General features: G+C 47.9%; 2 protein-coding genes across 8 annotated transcripts; both read right to left on the bottom strand.

Annotated features, from left to right (window-relative positions):
* Nucleotides 1–234: 234 nt before the first annotated feature.
* On the bottom strand, nucleotides 235–11,149 carry rbm14b (RNA binding motif protein 14b). Of its 7 annotated transcripts, XM_035409544.1 has the most exons (7): nucleotides 10,951–11,142; nucleotides 8,938–9,291; nucleotides 6,823–7,768; nucleotides 6,313–6,486; nucleotides 3,673–3,684; nucleotides 2,815–2,901; nucleotides 235–1,607 (listed from the first exon to the last, which is right to left on the bottom strand). In XM_035409544.1, the coding sequence occupies exons 2-5, from the start codon at nucleotides 9,284–9,286 to the stop codon at nucleotides 3,678–3,680; spliced, it is 1,476 nt and encodes a 491-aa protein (XP_035265435.1). In that variant the 5' UTR covers nucleotides 9,287–9,291; nucleotides 10,951–11,142; the 3' UTR covers nucleotides 235–1,607; nucleotides 2,815–2,901; nucleotides 3,673–3,677. The 7 variants fall into 7 exon arrangements, with proteins under 7 accessions (XP_035265435.1, XP_035265434.1, XP_035265432.1 ...); XM_035409543.1 differs by having other exon boundaries at nucleotides 2,815–3,684; nucleotides 10,951–11,143; XM_035409541.1 differs by having other exon boundaries at nucleotides 3,673–6,486.
* A 981-nt stretch (nucleotides 11,150–12,130) lies between these two features.
* ccs (copper chaperone for superoxide dismutase) lies at nucleotides 12,131–17,727 on the bottom strand. The gene is made up of 8 exons (XM_035407598.1): nucleotides 17,604–17,727; nucleotides 16,952–17,024; nucleotides 16,186–16,323; nucleotides 15,581–15,755; nucleotides 14,826–14,886; nucleotides 14,078–14,155; nucleotides 13,560–13,663; nucleotides 12,131–13,100 (listed from the first exon to the last, which is right to left on the bottom strand). The coding sequence occupies exons 1-8, from the start codon at nucleotides 17,625–17,627 to the stop codon at nucleotides 12,947–12,949; spliced, it is 807 nt and encodes a 268-aa protein (XP_035263489.1). The 5' UTR covers nucleotides 17,628–17,727; the 3' UTR covers nucleotides 12,131–12,946.

Raw genomic sequence — 17,727 nt, 5'->3', positions numbered from 1 at the left:
TAGTAACATTCTAAAAAAAAAAACCTACTCTTCAAAGGGTTTAAAATATTTTACTAGTTGAGAGAAACCAGAGTTCACAGAATGAGAATCCAATGTGCACTGAAATAAAACTGCCCTTGTTCCGTCTAATGATCAGTGGTACCACAGCTGGATCATCGCTGCTCATGGGTCTTTATGTTCCCGTATTACACCATAGAAGTGCAGTGCTAGAATAATACACATACAGCTTGAGGATTTTATTTTTTAAAAAGAAATCATTTATTTGGTTTTACCAGACATGCCATACAAAGGGTTTATGAATACAACATGAACATGACAAAAGTAAAAGGATAGTCCAATTTGCTGGAAACTGAGGTACTATTGTCCCGTTTATAAAAAATAAAAATAAAAAATAAAAAAAAAAAACAAACAAAAAACCTTATCCACACCAAGAACTACAAACCACGCCCACCCACCCAGCCCCAAGCCACAGCCCAAATGCACACGCTGGCTCACGGAAAGGGAAATATTACACCTCTATAACCTTGAGTAGCGCTGCATGTTTAGTCGGAAAGGAAGTACTACTTCCAGCAAGACTTCCCCTCCCCCCTTATCGCTACGGCAGCATAAAAAAAATAATTAAAAAAACAAATGCACAAAGCCCCAAAATACAACCACATCAATTCGACGTGCCTTGAACTCCTTATATATGCAATGCTTAAACCACACAATTCGCAGTACATTTCTTGAAATGCCACTTGTGAACCAAATGGCTGAAGTTCATCGCAAGCTTCTCGAATAAGTCCAATGAACCGCCTACTGTACGTGTTGTTTCTTTATATATATATATATATATATATATATATATATATATATATATTTTTTTTTTTTTAAAACTGGTCTGAATAAGAGTGTCTGCTAAATTAATGCAATGTAATGTCTTTGCTTGGTTTTTCCAGCATGGTAGCGTGGTGTAACGGTTAAGGAATCAAACCCGCAGCCCCGACGCCGTATGCCGACTGTGCCCTTCAGCAAAGAGCTTAAGCAGAGACGCTTCGGTCAAACGTCCAGCTATATAAACGGACTCCATGTAAGAACAGAATGCATGCTGGGTAACCTGTTCCGGACAAGTGTGTCGGTTAGACGTTTAAAATACGTCACACGGTGTTAACGGGACAAGAACCCCCCTCTCGCTCTCGACCAGGCCAACCGACACTTGCGCCCCAACGCCATCCACTTGGGTTTGTGGGAGACCCCCCCCCCCCTACTGACATGCTCAAGTTGAAGCTGAGGATGAGCTCAAATGGGAATCTCACCCGGGATGAACACTCCGGTGCAAACTTTCGACAGCAAACCCTGCCGCTGGTGGAGTCCCGTGTGTGTGCGCGTGTGTGTGCATGTGTGTGTGTGTGTGTGCGCGCGCGTGTGTGTGTGTGTGTGTGTGTGTGTGCATCATGTCTCTCTCAGAGCGGAAGGGAATGGACTGGTGACCCATGCATTGTTTTACTCACCTTCCTTCCCTGCTCCAATGGCGAGGGGGGGGTGGGGTGGTGAAGCGGAGGCCCCGACACAGAAAGAGGGGACCCCCCAGTTTCATCTCAGCCTCCCTACAGCAATGCGCCACATAGCTGTTCGGGGCACAGGTGGAACACCTCAGTAGTGTGTGTGTGCGTGCGTGTGCGTGTGTGTGTCTGTGCGTGCGTACTGGTGCGTCTCACTCGAATCACTTCACAAACACACATAACCACAAAACAAGCCGATGCAACAAATCCTGCAACTCCCACCCCCCCCACATTGTTTTGACGCTACCCGTACAAAAACGTCCCGAGTGAGGTCGTTTTGGAAACTCGACACGCTGAGCCTGATCCTACAGCTTGCACACGGTCCTACGGGACATTTTTGTAAAGGAGGAGGAGGACTGCACAGAGATGAGAGGGTACTACTCAGTACATCCCTGCTGCATAGATAAACAACTGGACTTGTGAGGACCACTGCACTACACTAAAGAAAATTCATCCATCAATTTACAAAACATCCGTTAGAGGAAGATCCTTGAGAGCCAGATCACTGGATGAAAGTGATTTTTTTTTTCGTTCTTTTTTGGTTCCAACTGGACATTTTGGGACAAATTCAGTTGGTGGGGGGGGGGGGGGGTGCCTTGTACACTGCTTCCCCACAGAAAGCCCCCCCACCATGCCCCCCGAGTCTGAGTAAAAAGAGTCTTCAGATGCCTCCCCCGCCAGCGCCCGCGAGCGTCCTGCGTGAAGCACAGTCTGGAGCTGTGCGGGACACGGGCCTGGGCTGCTGCTGCGAAAGGCTGATCAGAACCAGAACCCAGGCGGCGGAGGCGGAGGCAGGCGTGGTGTACGGCGGGCAGGCGCTGGGGGAGGGGGAGGAGGAAGGGGGGGGAGGAGGAGGAGGAGGAGGAGGGAGACGGCGGCAACGGCGGTGGATGATGATGTCACCAGCATCGGGAGAGAGAGCCTCAAACTCACCACGTTCTGAGGGGGGGGGGGGCTGCCGCCGCCGCCGCCACCGAGACCAGGGGGTGGGGGAGGGGGGGGGCGGGGGCTGGGTCACAGCTCCGCCCAGCTGGCCCGTCGCCACGTGCGTGTGCAAAGGGACTCGCGCACGTGCGCTAGCACTTCGCTTTCGCAATGTTCCGGAGTGTTCTTAGAGGACACCTCAAACGTCGACGGAGGTGTGGGGTCCACAAAGGAAATGTATGCTTTTTGTGGTGGAAAGGGGGGGGGGGGGGGGGGGGAGAGGGAAAGGCGGGGGTGGGTGGGGGGGTGCATTAACGAGGCGCAGGCGTTGTCGGGGGGGCACTTTTACCTTGGTGGGGAGTGCTTCCAGGGTACTGTGCGACGCTAATAGTCTTCCCCCCACATCGCACGCACATGCCGTCCGGTGGCCGGGCACCTATTTCAGTTGGAATAGTTAGTGAAAGGGGAAGAGAGCACAGGAGCATGCACTACTACAGCATAGGCGTCACAGACACAACGGGGTGGGGGCCTACGTTACGCCCTCCCCCCCCGGCTGTTCTACGTGTAAGCAACAAGCCCCCGTCAAACTAGCCATCAAAACCAGGACAGGACTAAACTCCTGGGAGAATAACCTCCCCCCTCCCCTCCACATGAGTGGCTACAGGTATGCTCCTGTTAACCTGTATGGCAAGGTGAGTCACTCCACAGCGTTCTGTGAGTAAATGCACGGATGGGTATTTTGCGCCCCCCCCCCCCCCCCCAAAGTTAGTGCACTAGCCGAGAGAGACAGGGAGATGAAACTACCAGAGCTCAACAGAAATCCCTGCATATTTGGACACACTTCTGGGCTGGTGTCCCCACCTGATATCACCCATCAAAACCCCCACGGGTACAGACCCCAAAATTCACCCCCAGATCAAGAAACTACAACTTTTCACAGGGGTAGGGAAAACAAAGAAGGGTTGAATGAAATAAGCTGGAAAACTTCCAAAGCCTACGAAAAATACTGATCAGAACATTCTTTATTTATTTCAAGTACATTAAAAGATAAGGTGAAATCAAAAAAATATGCGCCGATAACAGGACAAGAACAAGACATTGAATGCAACTGAAAGGCGCCGTGAGAGTGAGATTGTGTGTGCGTGTGCGTGTGTGTGTGCGTTGGTGTGTGTGTTCGTACGTTTCGTGGGTTTTTTTCTGTCCTCACCGTTTTCACCATCTTAATCGACCGGCAGAAGTTAGAGGAAGGGCAACCCCCAAGAGAGAAAGAAAGAGAAAGAAAAATGAACAAGGTGGAGGCGGAGACTCGACAGAATGCACCGGTGGAGACGCAAGAGAGAGGCCTGAGAAAACAAAAATGCGTCCCTCTCCCCCCCCACCCCCCACGGGACGCATTCGCTCTCAGGGCCCTCGACGACGCCGCCGCCGGGACATCCAGAGAAAATCACACAAAAAATTAAAAACTACGCTTCGATTCGTTCTTGGGCTCTGATGTTGGCTAAGGTAGGTCAGTGTGAGCTTTAGCCTCCCAAAGCTGTACAAGTGGCACGGGGCACGGCGATTCCCTGGGGGGGGGGGGGGGGGGGATAAGACCACAACACAAAATCTCAATTTTCAGTTTTGCTGTTCATCAGATCAAGAATACGGGGATTCAAAGTTGGGATGGGGGTTATAGCGTCCATTAATTATATTACTTGCTGAGGGTGGAATATTACAAATTTGCAAGGGGTAATAATATCAGATTGTGTGTGTTAACGGTCAGCTTATTCTTGTACAGCAATGTGAGTTCTGAATGTTTGAAAATGAAAATAACAGGTGAAAGAAACACAACTGATCCAAGTTTAAGTTTAAAAACAGGTGTCTTTGGAGTATATCCCCATAAATGAAAGGCATTCAAAATTCCTCCACAAAGAAACCTTAAGAGTGATCACATCAATTCAAGCGCATCAATTCAAGCATTCTTGGGAGTTGAAAGGTTTTGCAAAATCGCTTTTATTGTACAGTGATTAACGGTTGTATTAAAGGGGGAAAAAAAATAATATATATATATATAACTTTTGGCCAAAGAGCGTGAACTTGTCAGACGAATATCCCAACCAGCCGTCTAAATCAATGTGTATGAACCCAAGCAGACAAACTTTGCAAATGCATGCTTTGTCCAGGTTCAGAAACCATAGGGTGAATGCATCAGCTATGAGAGGTTCACATGCTGCTTAACGTGAATCGCACGATAAAAAAACCCCCAAAAAAAACGCCCTACGCACAACTAACTTAACCACCTCCAAGCAACAATGCTACCGTGTCAAATTTTGTTCATTAAAAGAAAAGAACTTTACATTGCTGAAATTGTGTGTGTGTGTGTGTGTGTGTGTGTGGTCAGTGGAAATCCCAGTCACAAATGGCATCTGATCAGTTCAAAGCCTTGCTGTACATGTTGGGAGGGTATAACTGCAGATGTGTTCCAACCTTAAAACGGAGCTAAAGCACCCATATTGGAGCGACTAAAGTTCGAGTGACCAGGTGGTTGTTTTAATGAGTCTCTTCTTCTTATATTTCATACACAACATAAACACAACATTTCACTTGCAAAAAAATAGGGAAAGCATTCATCGGCATAAAGAAGCAAAAGGGGCCAATGTTTATATATATATATTTAAAAAAAACACATGAAACTCAATCTCCATCGACTTCAATGAGTATTCAGACAGGCCTGCTACCGGCATGCACAACCTGGTTATGTGTAGCAATTAAATCCAAAATGCTGATTGGCTGAAATGGAAAGCCAAGTCCTAATTCCTATTGGCTGCCCCCTGCTGCATCACAGAGGTAGATGCCAGAAGTGGGGGACGAGGAGCAAAATGAGGGTAAGCGGGACGCAATGCTGAAAAACGGGGAGGGGCGGGGCGTAGTTATGTTTCATACGCTGCTGTGTGTTGCATCTGCCAGTGGGTGGCATGTTACACAAGCCCCCCCTCCCCTCCCCTCCCCCACCCCCACCCCCGTTTCCACGGTAACGAAATAAGTCCCGCTGGCATTTCCCGTGTGTTCGCCCTGTCGCGTGTGGAGATCGAGAAAGTAGACACGGCGCATGGCCCACACAAAATCCGCTCGCCACACTCCTGGGAAAAAAAACAGTCGTCCAACCCTGGTCCTGCGTGATACACATCGCTGCATAGCTGTACGATCCCACCCACCCCCACCCCCCCCAGGCTACCATGTTATCTATGGAAACAGATCCATAATGGCTGCCCACACAAAGGCAAGCCATTACTCCCCGATTTCCTCCCGGGTGCTACTCGTGCGGTTTTGCGAGGAGTCAGTCCAAATATCAGAGTGTCTAAAAGTCTCAAAAATGTAAGAAAATCTGGCTGTACCAACAACTGGTACTCAAGATACAGGAGGATGACAGAGTGAGTACAGAGGGGTACTGAGAGTCCTCTCTATACTAAGCTTCACCACAGACTGAGCAGTACAGCTACTGTGTGTGCTTTTGGGTGTGAGACCGTGTCCACTGCCTCCATGGTCGGAGTGCACTGAGAAAACTGAACGAGGACCAAGGTTGGGGGGCTAGAGTCCTTCCAACACAAAGACACCTTCCACACACACACAGACAGACAGACAGACAGACACACATAGATACAGACACGCGCATGCACACACACGCACACACGCACACTCCCAGAGATGGGCGGACACGCGGGCACACACACCCCCTGCGCAGTGGAGGCGGGGGGGAGGGGGTATGGGAGGCGGTTATCGGTAGGGGGGCTCTGGCGTGTGGAGGTGGGGCATGTCGGGGTGGCGGAGGAGTGGGTCCTTGCGCGGCGGCGGAGGCGGCGGTTCATACACTCTGGGTGAGGCCACGGTGGTGGGCGTGACCGCCTGGGTGGCGTCCAGCTGGGCGGAGGGCTGCGCGGGCATGGTGGGCACCACGCCGGGGGGCGGGTAGGCAAACTGGTACTGAGGGTACTGCTGATACTGCTGGTACTGCTGGTACTGCTGGTAGTACTCCGCGTAGTATCTGCGACAAGAGAGGGCCACACACAGAGACGGTAAGCAAGTCATACTCGATGGAAAACTTTCAATAGCTTGCATTACTTTACAATACAGGCATTCAGAAGATTCTCTTGTCCATTTATACTGCTCAATATATACTGAAGTAATTCGGGTTAAGTACCTTCCGCAAGGGTAATGGCAGAAGGCACAATGCACAATGCACAATGCACAATGGCAGTGTCCCAACTGGGAGTCGAACCTGCAACCTTAAGGTCACTAGCCCAGTTCCATAGCCATTAGGCGGATAGGACACTGCCGCACACAGACTTTAGCCGCTAAAGCTGCCGACGGCGGGTCGTACCTCGCCATGGCGTCCTCCTCGGCTGCGGCGGCGGCCTCCTCCAGGTGGGCGGTGGGCGTGGGGAGCAGCGCCCTGCGTTTGGGCCGCTGGCAGAGGAAGGGCTTGGGCACGGGGTCGGGCAGGAGGGGGGCGGAGCGCCGGACGGGGCTGCGGTCCCGGTCGCCGCCCTTGGCGCCCGCCTGCTGCTCGGCCAGGACCTGCTGGCCCTGGGCGAAGTAGTGCGCCCGCGCCGCCTCGAAAATGGCCTGTCCCGAGGGGTCGGCGCTGGACCCGTACAGCGCCGCCGGGGCCACGCCGTAGCCCGGGTCCACCGCCGCCGCGTCGCCGTGCGCCGTCAGGTACACGGGGTTGCCCATGCCCGGCGCGTACACCTGCCCGCCGTAGGCGTGGGCCACCGCGGCGGGCCCGCCGTTGCCACTCATGGTGCTGTACATCTGCGCGGCGCCCATGGTCAGCGCCTGATTGGCCGAGGAGCCGTACAGCTGGCTGGCCACCGTGCCGTACACCTGGCTGGCCAGCGCGCCGTACACGGCGGGGCTCACCGGCGTGCCGTCCGTCCGGCTGCCCGAGGTCAGGCCCGTCAGCGCCGCGTAGGTGGGGTCGAAGGTGGAGGTGTTGTAGACGGAGTTGTGGACGCTCTGCTGCACCTGCAGCGGGAGTCCTGCGGCGGCGGCGGCGGCGGCGGCCAGCACGGCCGCCTGGCTCTGGTACTGCTCCAGCGTGGGCTTGCCCACGGGGCACTCTCCCGCGTAGTGGCCCTGCTTGCCGCAGCTGACGCAGGGGATCTTGCCGCTGGACGCCTGCTTGTTGGGCTGCACCTTGGAGAGCTCCACGGAGAGCGGGCGCCCCTTGAAGGAGGTCCCGTGGAGGGCCTCGATGGCCTGCAGGGCGTCCTCCTTGTTCTCCATGTGCACGAAGGCGTACCCTGCGGAGGAGGAGAGCCTGGCTGTCATTGAGCGCAGGAGAAGCCGTTAGAAACCCGGGCCAAACGCCACACAAACTCCACTCAGCCACACACCACAAACACCCTGCCACTGAACACCTGACAGGCTACCAGACACAGGAAATGCACACAGGACTACATGACTGCATGTGTTGACGTTACTAAGCACAGAGACTTCTAAATCAGGCGATGAAACTCTGGTCCTGGAGTGTCAAGAGATCTAACCAGTTGTAGAAAAGTACCTTCAGAACATGGTCATCTGCACTCATTAAAGCCGATAATTAATCCAATTATGAAGTCACAGGTTTAATTATCAGGTTTAATGAAATCTGGAAGGTACTAAGCATTCCATCATTCAGGCTCAGGTTCTTAATCATCAATAAAACTCTTGTGATCAAGTAGTAAAAATAATTAATTTTGAAAAAAAAAAAAAATCTGTGGCACTCCAAGACCAGGGTTCCCTGATTTTAATCTAAACTATGGGACTCCTATGGGACTCCTTGAATCCCATTTCTCAAAGATTTAACTTTACGGTCTAAGGTGATGCAATATTCTTGACACTGTAAATAAGGTCTTGGCATTGATACATATTTTAAATTTAAATATCTAAAGGCAAAAAGTTAAAAAGACTGTAACTGATAGTTTAGCTGGTGATGGCTATGCCTTCACAATTAGCCTCTTCTAGTTAAGCCCAGAAATAAAGGGCATCTTCTGCCTTTAGTGTGTAAGGAAGGACCCAGTGAAGACAGGTTGGTCAGCTGATCATGTGATGTGACTTAACGGTCAGAACCGGAAGACAATTTGCTCCAATTATTCAAGTCCTCCATGTCAGTATCTGCTGTGATTGGTTAAGCCACAACGTTGCAGATTCTGCGAATTGACACTTTTCCTTTCCGACATAATTTGCTAAACTGCCCCAACAGGTCTTCAGAGGCCTACGCATCAAACAGGATTGAGGTCAACTTCAATTTCAATTCGGTCAATTTGGGAAATGAACTGAAATTCAATTCATTATCTAAAAATGTTTATTTATTTTTTTAAACCCCTACAGCATTCTATAAAGATTTCTCGATTCACTAACTGAATTTCAATTCCCTTCCCCGAGTGACCGAGTCGAAACGGAACCGAACCCGCAACCCCCGGCGTCAAAACGGGGAGGCACAGCCGCTCACCTTTGACCTTGTCGCACTCCAGCACCTTGCCGAAGGTCTGGAAGAGCTCCTGCAGGTCCTCGGTGGTGCACATGCCGCTCAGGTTGCCCACGAACACCTTGGTGGAGTGGAGCGGTCGCCCGCGCGACTCCTCCACCACCAGGTTTCGGCCGCGAAACTCGCGCCCGTTGAGCTCCTTGATGGCGCGGGCCGCCGCCCCCTCGCCCTGCAGGTGGACGAAGGCGAACTGCCGCAGCACGCTGCAGCTCACCACCGCGCCGTACGGCTCGAAGATGGACGTCAGCTCCTCCTGCGACGTGTCCAGGGCCAGGTTGCCCACGAAGAGCTTCACCGTGTTGCTCTTATCCATTGCGCCTGGCGAGAGAGAGAGAGGGAGCAGAAAGAAAACGTTTAACGGCATCCGGACAGACGTACATAACAAAGGCCGATCGGTCTACGTGCACTCTGGTCTAGGCCGGGCTGGCCGGTGGTGGATGGGGACCCCCTCTATAGGCGGGTTCCTCCCGAGATTTCTTCCAGTCAAGGAGTTTTTTTCTCACTACTGTTTGAATGTTTTTCTTCCCATTGGAACGTTTGTTTTTACCTCAATTGCTTGGTTTTTTGGAGGTTCAGGCCTGCTTCACCCTCAGTTTTCTTTTTAACGCCCACTGCTATGCAAATAAATGGAATTGATCTGAAATCTGTTCTTCCATCTACCAATATTTGGTAGACTGTGAAAGGAACCTGACAAATGAAGCTTCAATAAATTGCCTAAATTTTGCCATTGCAATCTAGTGACCGACAATGCGTCAAACTGACATAGGCTACTGACTTACATCAAGTGACCATGTAATTCAAGCACACTTGGTTTTTTTTCATTTAACAAAATGACTAGTTGTATAACATGTGCTTTTAGGTCTGTCTTTCCAGGAGATAAAACAAAAACCAATTCTTTAATTTTATTCATTTATACTTTATCTGAGAAAGCTCCATTGAGATTGAATTCCTTTATCAGGACGGACTGGGTCACAATGATCCTAACCAAAAATTTATGAAGGATACCCATGTACTTATGCATTCACCACTCCAAAAACAAATGAGAAAATAAAACTCTTTTACATTATTGTAACGGCAGTTTCAGCCTATGTGTATGTGGAGAAGGACTGTGTGAACTGACAAGTCTACAAACAGCTATTCCAATAAACTACCAAACTAACGTAATTATCTAACCAATCGTTAAGCAAATCTTCAGGTAGTACCGTAAATATACTCCACGGAGTTCACACAACAAAACTACCTAGGCCTTTATTTGCACCAGCGACATATTTTTTAAAATACTCTGCTTTCCAAGTCGCCGGATATACGCTCCCATTATAAGTACACGACCAGCCCAATGACGCAGCGTGAACCCGGTTAGCTAGCCAAGTTGATTTCTAGTTATCAACCTGACCTTACCGTAACACAAAACAACTAGCTACACGCGCATTAATTTAATGTAATAACAATTATCCTTAGTAGAATTTAGTCTGTTACAATACATTAATCCTGACGACCTTCCTAAGCAAATAGGTAGACTACTACTTAGCTAAGTTAGCAAGCTATTGTTAGCTTGTTTACTAGTTAACCGGCTAGCTCGCGAGGTTGACTAAATATGTATTATTTAACCGATTTTCTCCTTTAAATTTTATTTCCAAAAGAACAACGGAGTCGTCATTTTGCAAATTTTAAACCATATGGCCCAAAAAACGATCTATCTGTCTGGACATATAATCTAGTGAACCCGTTGGCTAGGTCACCATGCCTGCCTTGTGACAACCGAGCACAGAAGACACTGACGACTCGCGCGCACAAAATCTCGGCCTCGACGACAAAACGCAACTTTAGGCCCACTATAACCTAGGTAACCGTCGACAGCTATATAACATTTATACCTGACGTAAATAATTATATCTATATATGTTCACACTACAATACAGCTACTCAATTAAAGATTAAAGTACAACAAAGTGAGAAAGACTGCGGCTTCCATCTTACCTAAACGGTGCAGTGTTTCAAAATGGTAGCGCCCGCTTCCGTTTTTTGAAACACGGAAGCCTCTCGCCGAGTCGCCGGTAGGAAATCGGGAAAGCGCGCTGCTGATGTTCTTTTCTAGCGATTTACCTTGATTGCGTTGGTGTTGAACAGCGTATTTTCAGGGGTTTAAAATAATGAGAACATTTAATCCCCAGTGGGACATTTGCTGTTCTATTTTTAAATGATGCCAACTCCTACAGCAAAATCAAACTATTTATGTAACGTTATGTAAGAAAACTGCTGACATCAGCAAATAGTTTTTTATGTGAATACAGCTGTGGAAGCTCCACTTAAAGCTCATTTTAAATCGAAGCCTTGTATTTCAATATTCAATCATTTAAAATTAGGTTAACCCCTGAGTGTAAGGTTTAGAAATTGAGCTAAGGGTTTGCTTTAAAACCCAATCTAAATTAAAAAATGTAGTTTGTAAAAAAAAAATAATTTAACTCAAAGGTTATGTGCAATTACAACCACATTCATAATGGTATAACATGAAATAACTTCATATTCATTATGAACTTGGTAACAAGTTGTTTTGTGGTTTTGTGCATATTGCCTCATTCGAGGAAAAAAAAGAATCTTCTTTTGTACAACCAGGTGGTGTACATCTATATTGATTTGTACTGTTTGCATGCTACATAGTACATACTACGATTACTTAGCAAGCTGTTAAAGAACAATCACTGCAGTTACCACATTTGACACTGAATTAACTCACAGAGAAGTTAAGCCTCTGAAAAGCTCATTTGCACATATACACTGGCCATCCTTTTTTGTTTTTAAATTATGCTTTATTACTTAAAAGAGATTTTTCAGCAGAGCCTTAATCAGACTGTCCTCATCCACAGACTTCCATTCAATTTTGAAATGAGGCCTTGTAATGGGTTGTTTTTTGGATGCATTAATCATATCTGCAGAATGACTTAACATGGAGCAGTCATTGTTGGGTAAAACCATATACTTATAAGTGACTGAACTACCGAAATGTAAAGCAAGCATTCACAGCCAGCTAGCATCACTCTACTTCACCAGTTAATTGCATTACCTATTTTTGATCAAGCTATCCAGATTTTTTGTCATCAAATTAAATAATCATCGGATGTATTCAAAATCAGTGGCAATGACTGAAATCAGACAAACACAAGGCCAAACAAATAATTTTTAATGTATGGATATGTAAGCATAAGCGGTTTCTTTGATACAGTCTCATATTGGACAGACACCATGATGTTGTTTTGAATGAACTATTCAAGCCTAAGGCTTGTCCAGGACACATTTTTAAACAGTGTATTCACAAGTTTTTCTAGTCTTTTACAAGTTGTCCTAGAATTCATCTACACAATTACAAAGATTAAACTGACAAAAATAGACAGTCAAATTGGCTCTGTGTATCAAACTCATAATTTCTCAAACTGTATCAGAAAAATAGAATTATTAGCTCCAAACGAAACTGGCAATAATTAATTTCTATCAGATCTCAAGCTTCAGAGTACTTCTTTTACACATCTGGGCAAACGTGTACACTGTTCTCTTCTGGTTTCAGCCAACCCGAAACAGGCAAATGCAACTGCTCATCATCAAGCTGCTCAAGGCTATCGTCAAAGCTCACGTCAAAGCTCACGCCAAAACTCCACATTTGCACACCTTTGAAATCAAACACACCGCCTGCTTGTGAAATGGGGTTAAATCAACTGGAGCTGGAGTGGGGGGTTCAGTGAGTGGAATCCATGCGGTGTAAGGCCACAGTCTGACAGGCTAACGCTACAGGGCCAGGCTGTACAGAACGTCCACATAAGAACTCACTATTGTGACCCAAGGCGGAGCTGACCAGGCACTTTTCTCCTTTCTCACACCCCTCGCTCTCTTTCAGTGTACGTTTCAGGCCTGGCGTTGCCATTAGCCTGCTGGACTGAGAGCTGGGGGGTGGGGTGGTGGGAGGGGCTAAGTGCCTTTTCCTTCACAGATTGGCCGCTGGGGCGTCAGTCTTCCTGCGTCCTTTGCCAGCTATTGGCCGGTCCCTCTCCTCCCAGATGGTGACTCCATCGCAGGCGCAGATCTTCTTGGCGTTCTGGAAAAGGCTCGCCGATCGAGCGATGATGCCGCACGCCAGCCTGGAAACCAGAACGGGACCAGGGACAGACCCAGGAACAAACAAACAAATATACACGCACGCACGCACACACACACACACACACACACACAAAGTGAGCGGATCATCTCAAGACTTCACTCTGTACAGTTCAGCGGGATGTGATATAGATGAGACGAGAAGGACTGAACCGCAACGAAAGGGATGACATCAACCCATACAGTTTTAAATTCTGATTTACTAAGAATACTTCTGTAAATTGCTGCATTCATTGCATTAGTTGCCTTTGTCAATATCCTTACATGTCAGCCTAGTTCTAATGAATTAAGGTGTAGACAAGTGATTTGTAGTTGGGATGGCTTGTAAGGGCAGTCTTGACGGCAGTATGCTACTCAGGAAAAGACTGATGCAAAATTGCCGGACTACAGTTGGTCAGACATTTGTGTTTGTCAAAATGAATAAACACTGCAATCATTCCCACCTCTCTCCAGAATTCCCAGTTTGTTTAGACAAGGGATGGCCCCCCCTGCCCAAGTCATCTTCTCCGGAATCCACCACCAACGAACGTCCAATTATATTCCAAACCTGGAAGAAAAGCAACTAATATGAGATACAAATTGAGATAATGGCAGTTACTGCAAGTAAAAGCGCTACTGTGCGTAATCGCTTGCAAAAATTAGAGTAATTTCAAAATTCATAAGACCCCTGCAATATGTCCTCCTTGAAATGTGTGTTACTATACTTGTTCTGACTCTGTGTATTTTAGCTCAAGGTTTCTTTTTAGACATGGGTCCCTTGTTCAATGTTCCCGACCCTGTGAGAGAGCTGTCCACACAACTGCCTGTATCCAGGTGAGGGGCTCCGCTGCTATTGGCCAGGAATTAATATTCACTGCTGCGGTTTTGAACTTGTCACTTTATTCCTCAGCTACAGAAATAATTTCTCCCTTGGGGAGGTCAGGTGACTGAGTGTTCCAGGAGGCCAATCAGGGTTCGGTACCTTCAGCTGGGAGTCTTCCAATCGGAACGAGGCTCGGCCATTGGATTCCGCCACGATGTTCCCCAAGTCACCAACATGCTGAGGTATGCACATACATGTTGTGTCATGCACACATACAACTCTGCACATCATCTCGGCACACGCACACAAACGCACACTTTTACTGTACGTTATACACTACACAGCCAAAAGTATGTGGACACCTGACATGCAACATCTCATCCAAAATTATGGGCATTAATATGGAGTTGGCCCACCCTTTGCTGCTATAACAACCTCCACTCTTCTGGAAAGGCTGTATACTAGATTTTGGAGCATTGCTGCAAGGATTTTCTTCCATTCAGCCAGAAGAGCATTAGTGAGGTGGGGCACTGATTTAGCGATTAGGCCTGGCTCGCAGTTGGCTTTCCAACTGATCCCAAATGGGGATGAGGTTGAGGTCAGGGCTCTGTGCAGGCCTGTCAAGTTCTTCCACACTGTTCTCGACAAAACCATTTCTATATGGACCTCGCTGCGTGCCCGGTGGCATTGTCTTGCTGAAACAGGAAAGGGCCTTCACCAGATTGTTGCGGAAGCACAGAATCCTCTAGAACTGCATGCTACAGTATTGTACTGTATGCTGTAGCTTTAAGATTTGCCTTCACTGGAACTAAGGGGCCTAGCCAAAACCATGAAAAACACCCCCAGACCAAGGGGTGTCCAGATACTTTTGGTCATATAATGCATCACCCAGGCAAGGCTGCAGTACCCTCTCTGAGTCTTGGGGGGCGCCATGCTGTCTTCCATTGGGATTGTAGTGGTCCCCACAGCTGTGGAACGACAACAAAAGTAGGGTTATCTACCGTCCCGATCCTCATTAATAAGCTCCTGTCACCCTTACAGTGCGAAAGTAATAATTATTCAACAAGTAGGCCGACTGAACGTACTTCTTGTGAGGATAATTAATGGGTCTGTGTTCATATATCGCATTGCATTCATACCCACAGCAGTCGTTTCGCACTACAGCATTCGCCACACATGAAGCACCGCCATCTGCACGCTGCTATCAAACATTCTTTCATGCGCGACCTTGACATTTCAGTGTTATCATTATACTAACTGTGAGATGTTCAGGTCCACAAAGACCTGTCAGTGCAGTACAGCGAAGGGTTTTACTTCAGTTGAACAGGGTCTTTTATGTCCAAACACCCCCTACACAGGGAGGGAAAATAACCAGCTAATTTCAGCAGATTAAAAACTTTACTGCTTTGATTGCTACACACACAGCAGCCCTCCAGGACAAGAATTTTTAGACATGGTCAGTAGAAGATTTTGTGTCTTTGCTTTTTATACACCCTTATCCACAGCAAACAGCAGGGGAGTGAGAGAATCTGCATTTTCACTTATTGCATATTCATACAGCTGAATATAGCCCCGAGCATTTCAAGCTAAATATCGCACATGGGGTGAAATGGCAGCACAGCACCCGGGATTCGAACCGGCAACCCTCTTGTGTGGGATTACCTCAGGCAGTCGTTGGTGAGGTCACCCAGCTCGTGCACGTGGAGCCCGTGTGATCCTGGCTCCAGGCCGTCAAGGGTCCCGTCAATCAGGCAGCAGTCCCCCGTCACCTGCACAAAGCGAACCACGCCCTGGACAGGGCCGGCCCCTCCCATCATCGCCACGGCCGAGCCCAGGTCTGACACGCATGCGCGCACGCACACACACACACACGCGCACACACACACACACACACAACACACACACACACATGCACATGCATGCACATACACACACGCACGAACACACAGCACACACACACACACAACACACACACACACACACACACATGTCATTCACAGCAATACACAGTTGACCTTCCATGCTCTGTCTCTATCAGCTGCATGAGATTGTCTGGGGCAGTGTCACCTGGTGGGCTGCAGTGTGAGGGGCATATGCATTATGGAGGACGTGTGCTGGTCTATGGCCTCCCAAATTCATGGAGGGTTCTGGATGTGATGGGTTGGTTTTACACTCGCCATTGTCCATTCCAGACCGGGGGAATTCAGTGACGCACACACGTGGACACACACAGCCACAGCCGTGCAGCCGTTGGGTTCGAGCCCCACCTGGGTCTGCAGCTCCCACTCCCTTCAGCACCGCCCGTCGCCCCGTGCTCTCAATCAAACTCTGCACCTCCTGGGACGTCAGGCTGGACTCCACCAGGACCTGCTCCTGCGCCAGGTCGATCTCCACAGACTGCACTCCTGAACGCACATAACAGGGGAGGGGGCGGGGGCGGGGGGGCTGCTTGTTATGCAGCACATGCATGTACACTGTGCACCGCTGGTTCCCAACCCTGTTGCTGGAGATCCACTGACCTGTTGGTTTTCATTTCGGCTCTAATTTGGCCCACACCCGGTTATACTAATTAGCAGCTCAATGAGATCTTTAGCTGTTGAATGAGGTGTGGCTTTGTTATGGTTGGAGTGCAAACCTCCAGGATGGTAGATCTCCAGGGACAGGGTCGGGAACCACTGCTGTATACATTCTCAATGTGCACATTATACCAAACAGGGTGGAAGACCATATCTTGTATTGGGGATAATTTACTTTAAAACTTGTTGACTTTCTCTTGGGAACAATACATTGCAACAGACCTAGACTTGTCTCTGTCTTAATTTTTCAAAAAGGAATGCATATCCATCCATCTCCGAATCTGAATGAAATGACCCATATCGTGGAAATGTTCTGGACTGTTTCTGTCACCTGCACTGTCCTCAATAATTATGCACAATACTATCGCAATGACCATTCTCTATTGCTATTAAACAGCTAATATTTGATTTATTGGATGACTGATCTCCACATTCTCACAGTAGCCTACAGTCTCACCTTGAGTTCCCTCCAGGGCGGTTCGTACAGCATTCACGCAGCCGTTACACGTCATCTGCACCCCGAACTCCAACTGCGAGAATAGTGGAATCGGATAAAACAGGGAACTTGATCACGTGGTCGAAAACCGCCGCGCACCTACGCACTTTTTGTTTAATATTAAATTCCTATTAATTAACAAAGTACGTCGTTATATATTTTGTATATTTCATTCATGTTTTTTTGCACATAATTAGCTATCCAGTTACATTATTTTTTATCTTAAAAGTCTGTCAAATTAGAACTGTCAAACGGTGTTTAGTAATACGCAGACAGCACATTACAAAGTACACTTGTACATCCCAGCACTTGCGTTGGAAAAGCCAGCTGAGAAAGTACATTAAATATAATACAGTTAGCAAGAATACCTCGTTTTAAAAGACTTGATAAAAAAATAGTCACATCATAGTGACATACATAACTAGCTAAATACTGACTGAAAGTGTAAAGGTTAGTCTATCGGCTGTATCCACGAACTTGTTATGAAGCTAACAATTTCGATGCTAACAATTTTTTGCCACTTTCGAAAACGATTATAAACACGCTGCAACAACCATACGACAGGCTTGCTCATAAATGTTATTAACATTATTAACAATATACTTAAACGGACCTTGGTAGTCCTATCAGACTCCATCTTTTCGTCGCACGCCCGCTCTCAGTTATCAAATGGGTACTCTTCCTGTTTTGTGCCGACGTCATGTTAGTGAGGTCAACGAACGCTTTTAGGATGGTGG

This window comes from Anguilla anguilla, chromosome 3 (genome assembly GCF_013347855.1).
Source record: "Anguilla anguilla isolate fAngAng1 chromosome 3, fAngAng1.pri, whole genome shotgun sequence".
NCBI lineage: Eukaryota > Metazoa > Chordata > Actinopteri > Anguilliformes > Anguillidae > Anguilla > Anguilla anguilla.
This window is presented reverse-complemented; position numbering and strand designations above follow the sequence as displayed.

Bases quoted from the DNA above. Each gene is read 5' to 3' on its own strand.
- rbm14b (XM_035409539.1), bottom strand. From the start codon at position 9,286: ATGGATAAGAGCAACACGGTGAAGCTCTTCGTGGGCAACCTGGCCCTG. The intron at 7,769-8,937 runs GTGAGCGGCTGT...GCTCAATGACAG, and splicing joins GGAGTGCGACAAGGTCAAAG to CCAGGCTCTCCTCCTCCGCA. The intron at 6,487-6,822 runs GTACGACCCGCC...CTCTTGTCGCAG, and splicing joins GAGGAGGACGCCATGGCGAG to ATACTACGCGGAGTACTACC.
- ccs (XM_035407598.1), bottom strand. From the start codon at position 17,627: ATGGAGTCTGATAGGACTACCAAG. The intron at 17,025-17,603 runs GTCCGTTTAAGT...CTATTCTCGCAG, and splicing joins AGTCTGATAGGACTACCAAG to TTGGAGTTCGGGGTGCAGAT. The intron at 13,101-13,559 runs GTGGGAATGATT...TCTGGTTTCCAG, and splicing joins ACTGGGAATTCTGGAGAGAG to GCTGGCGTGCGGCATCATCG.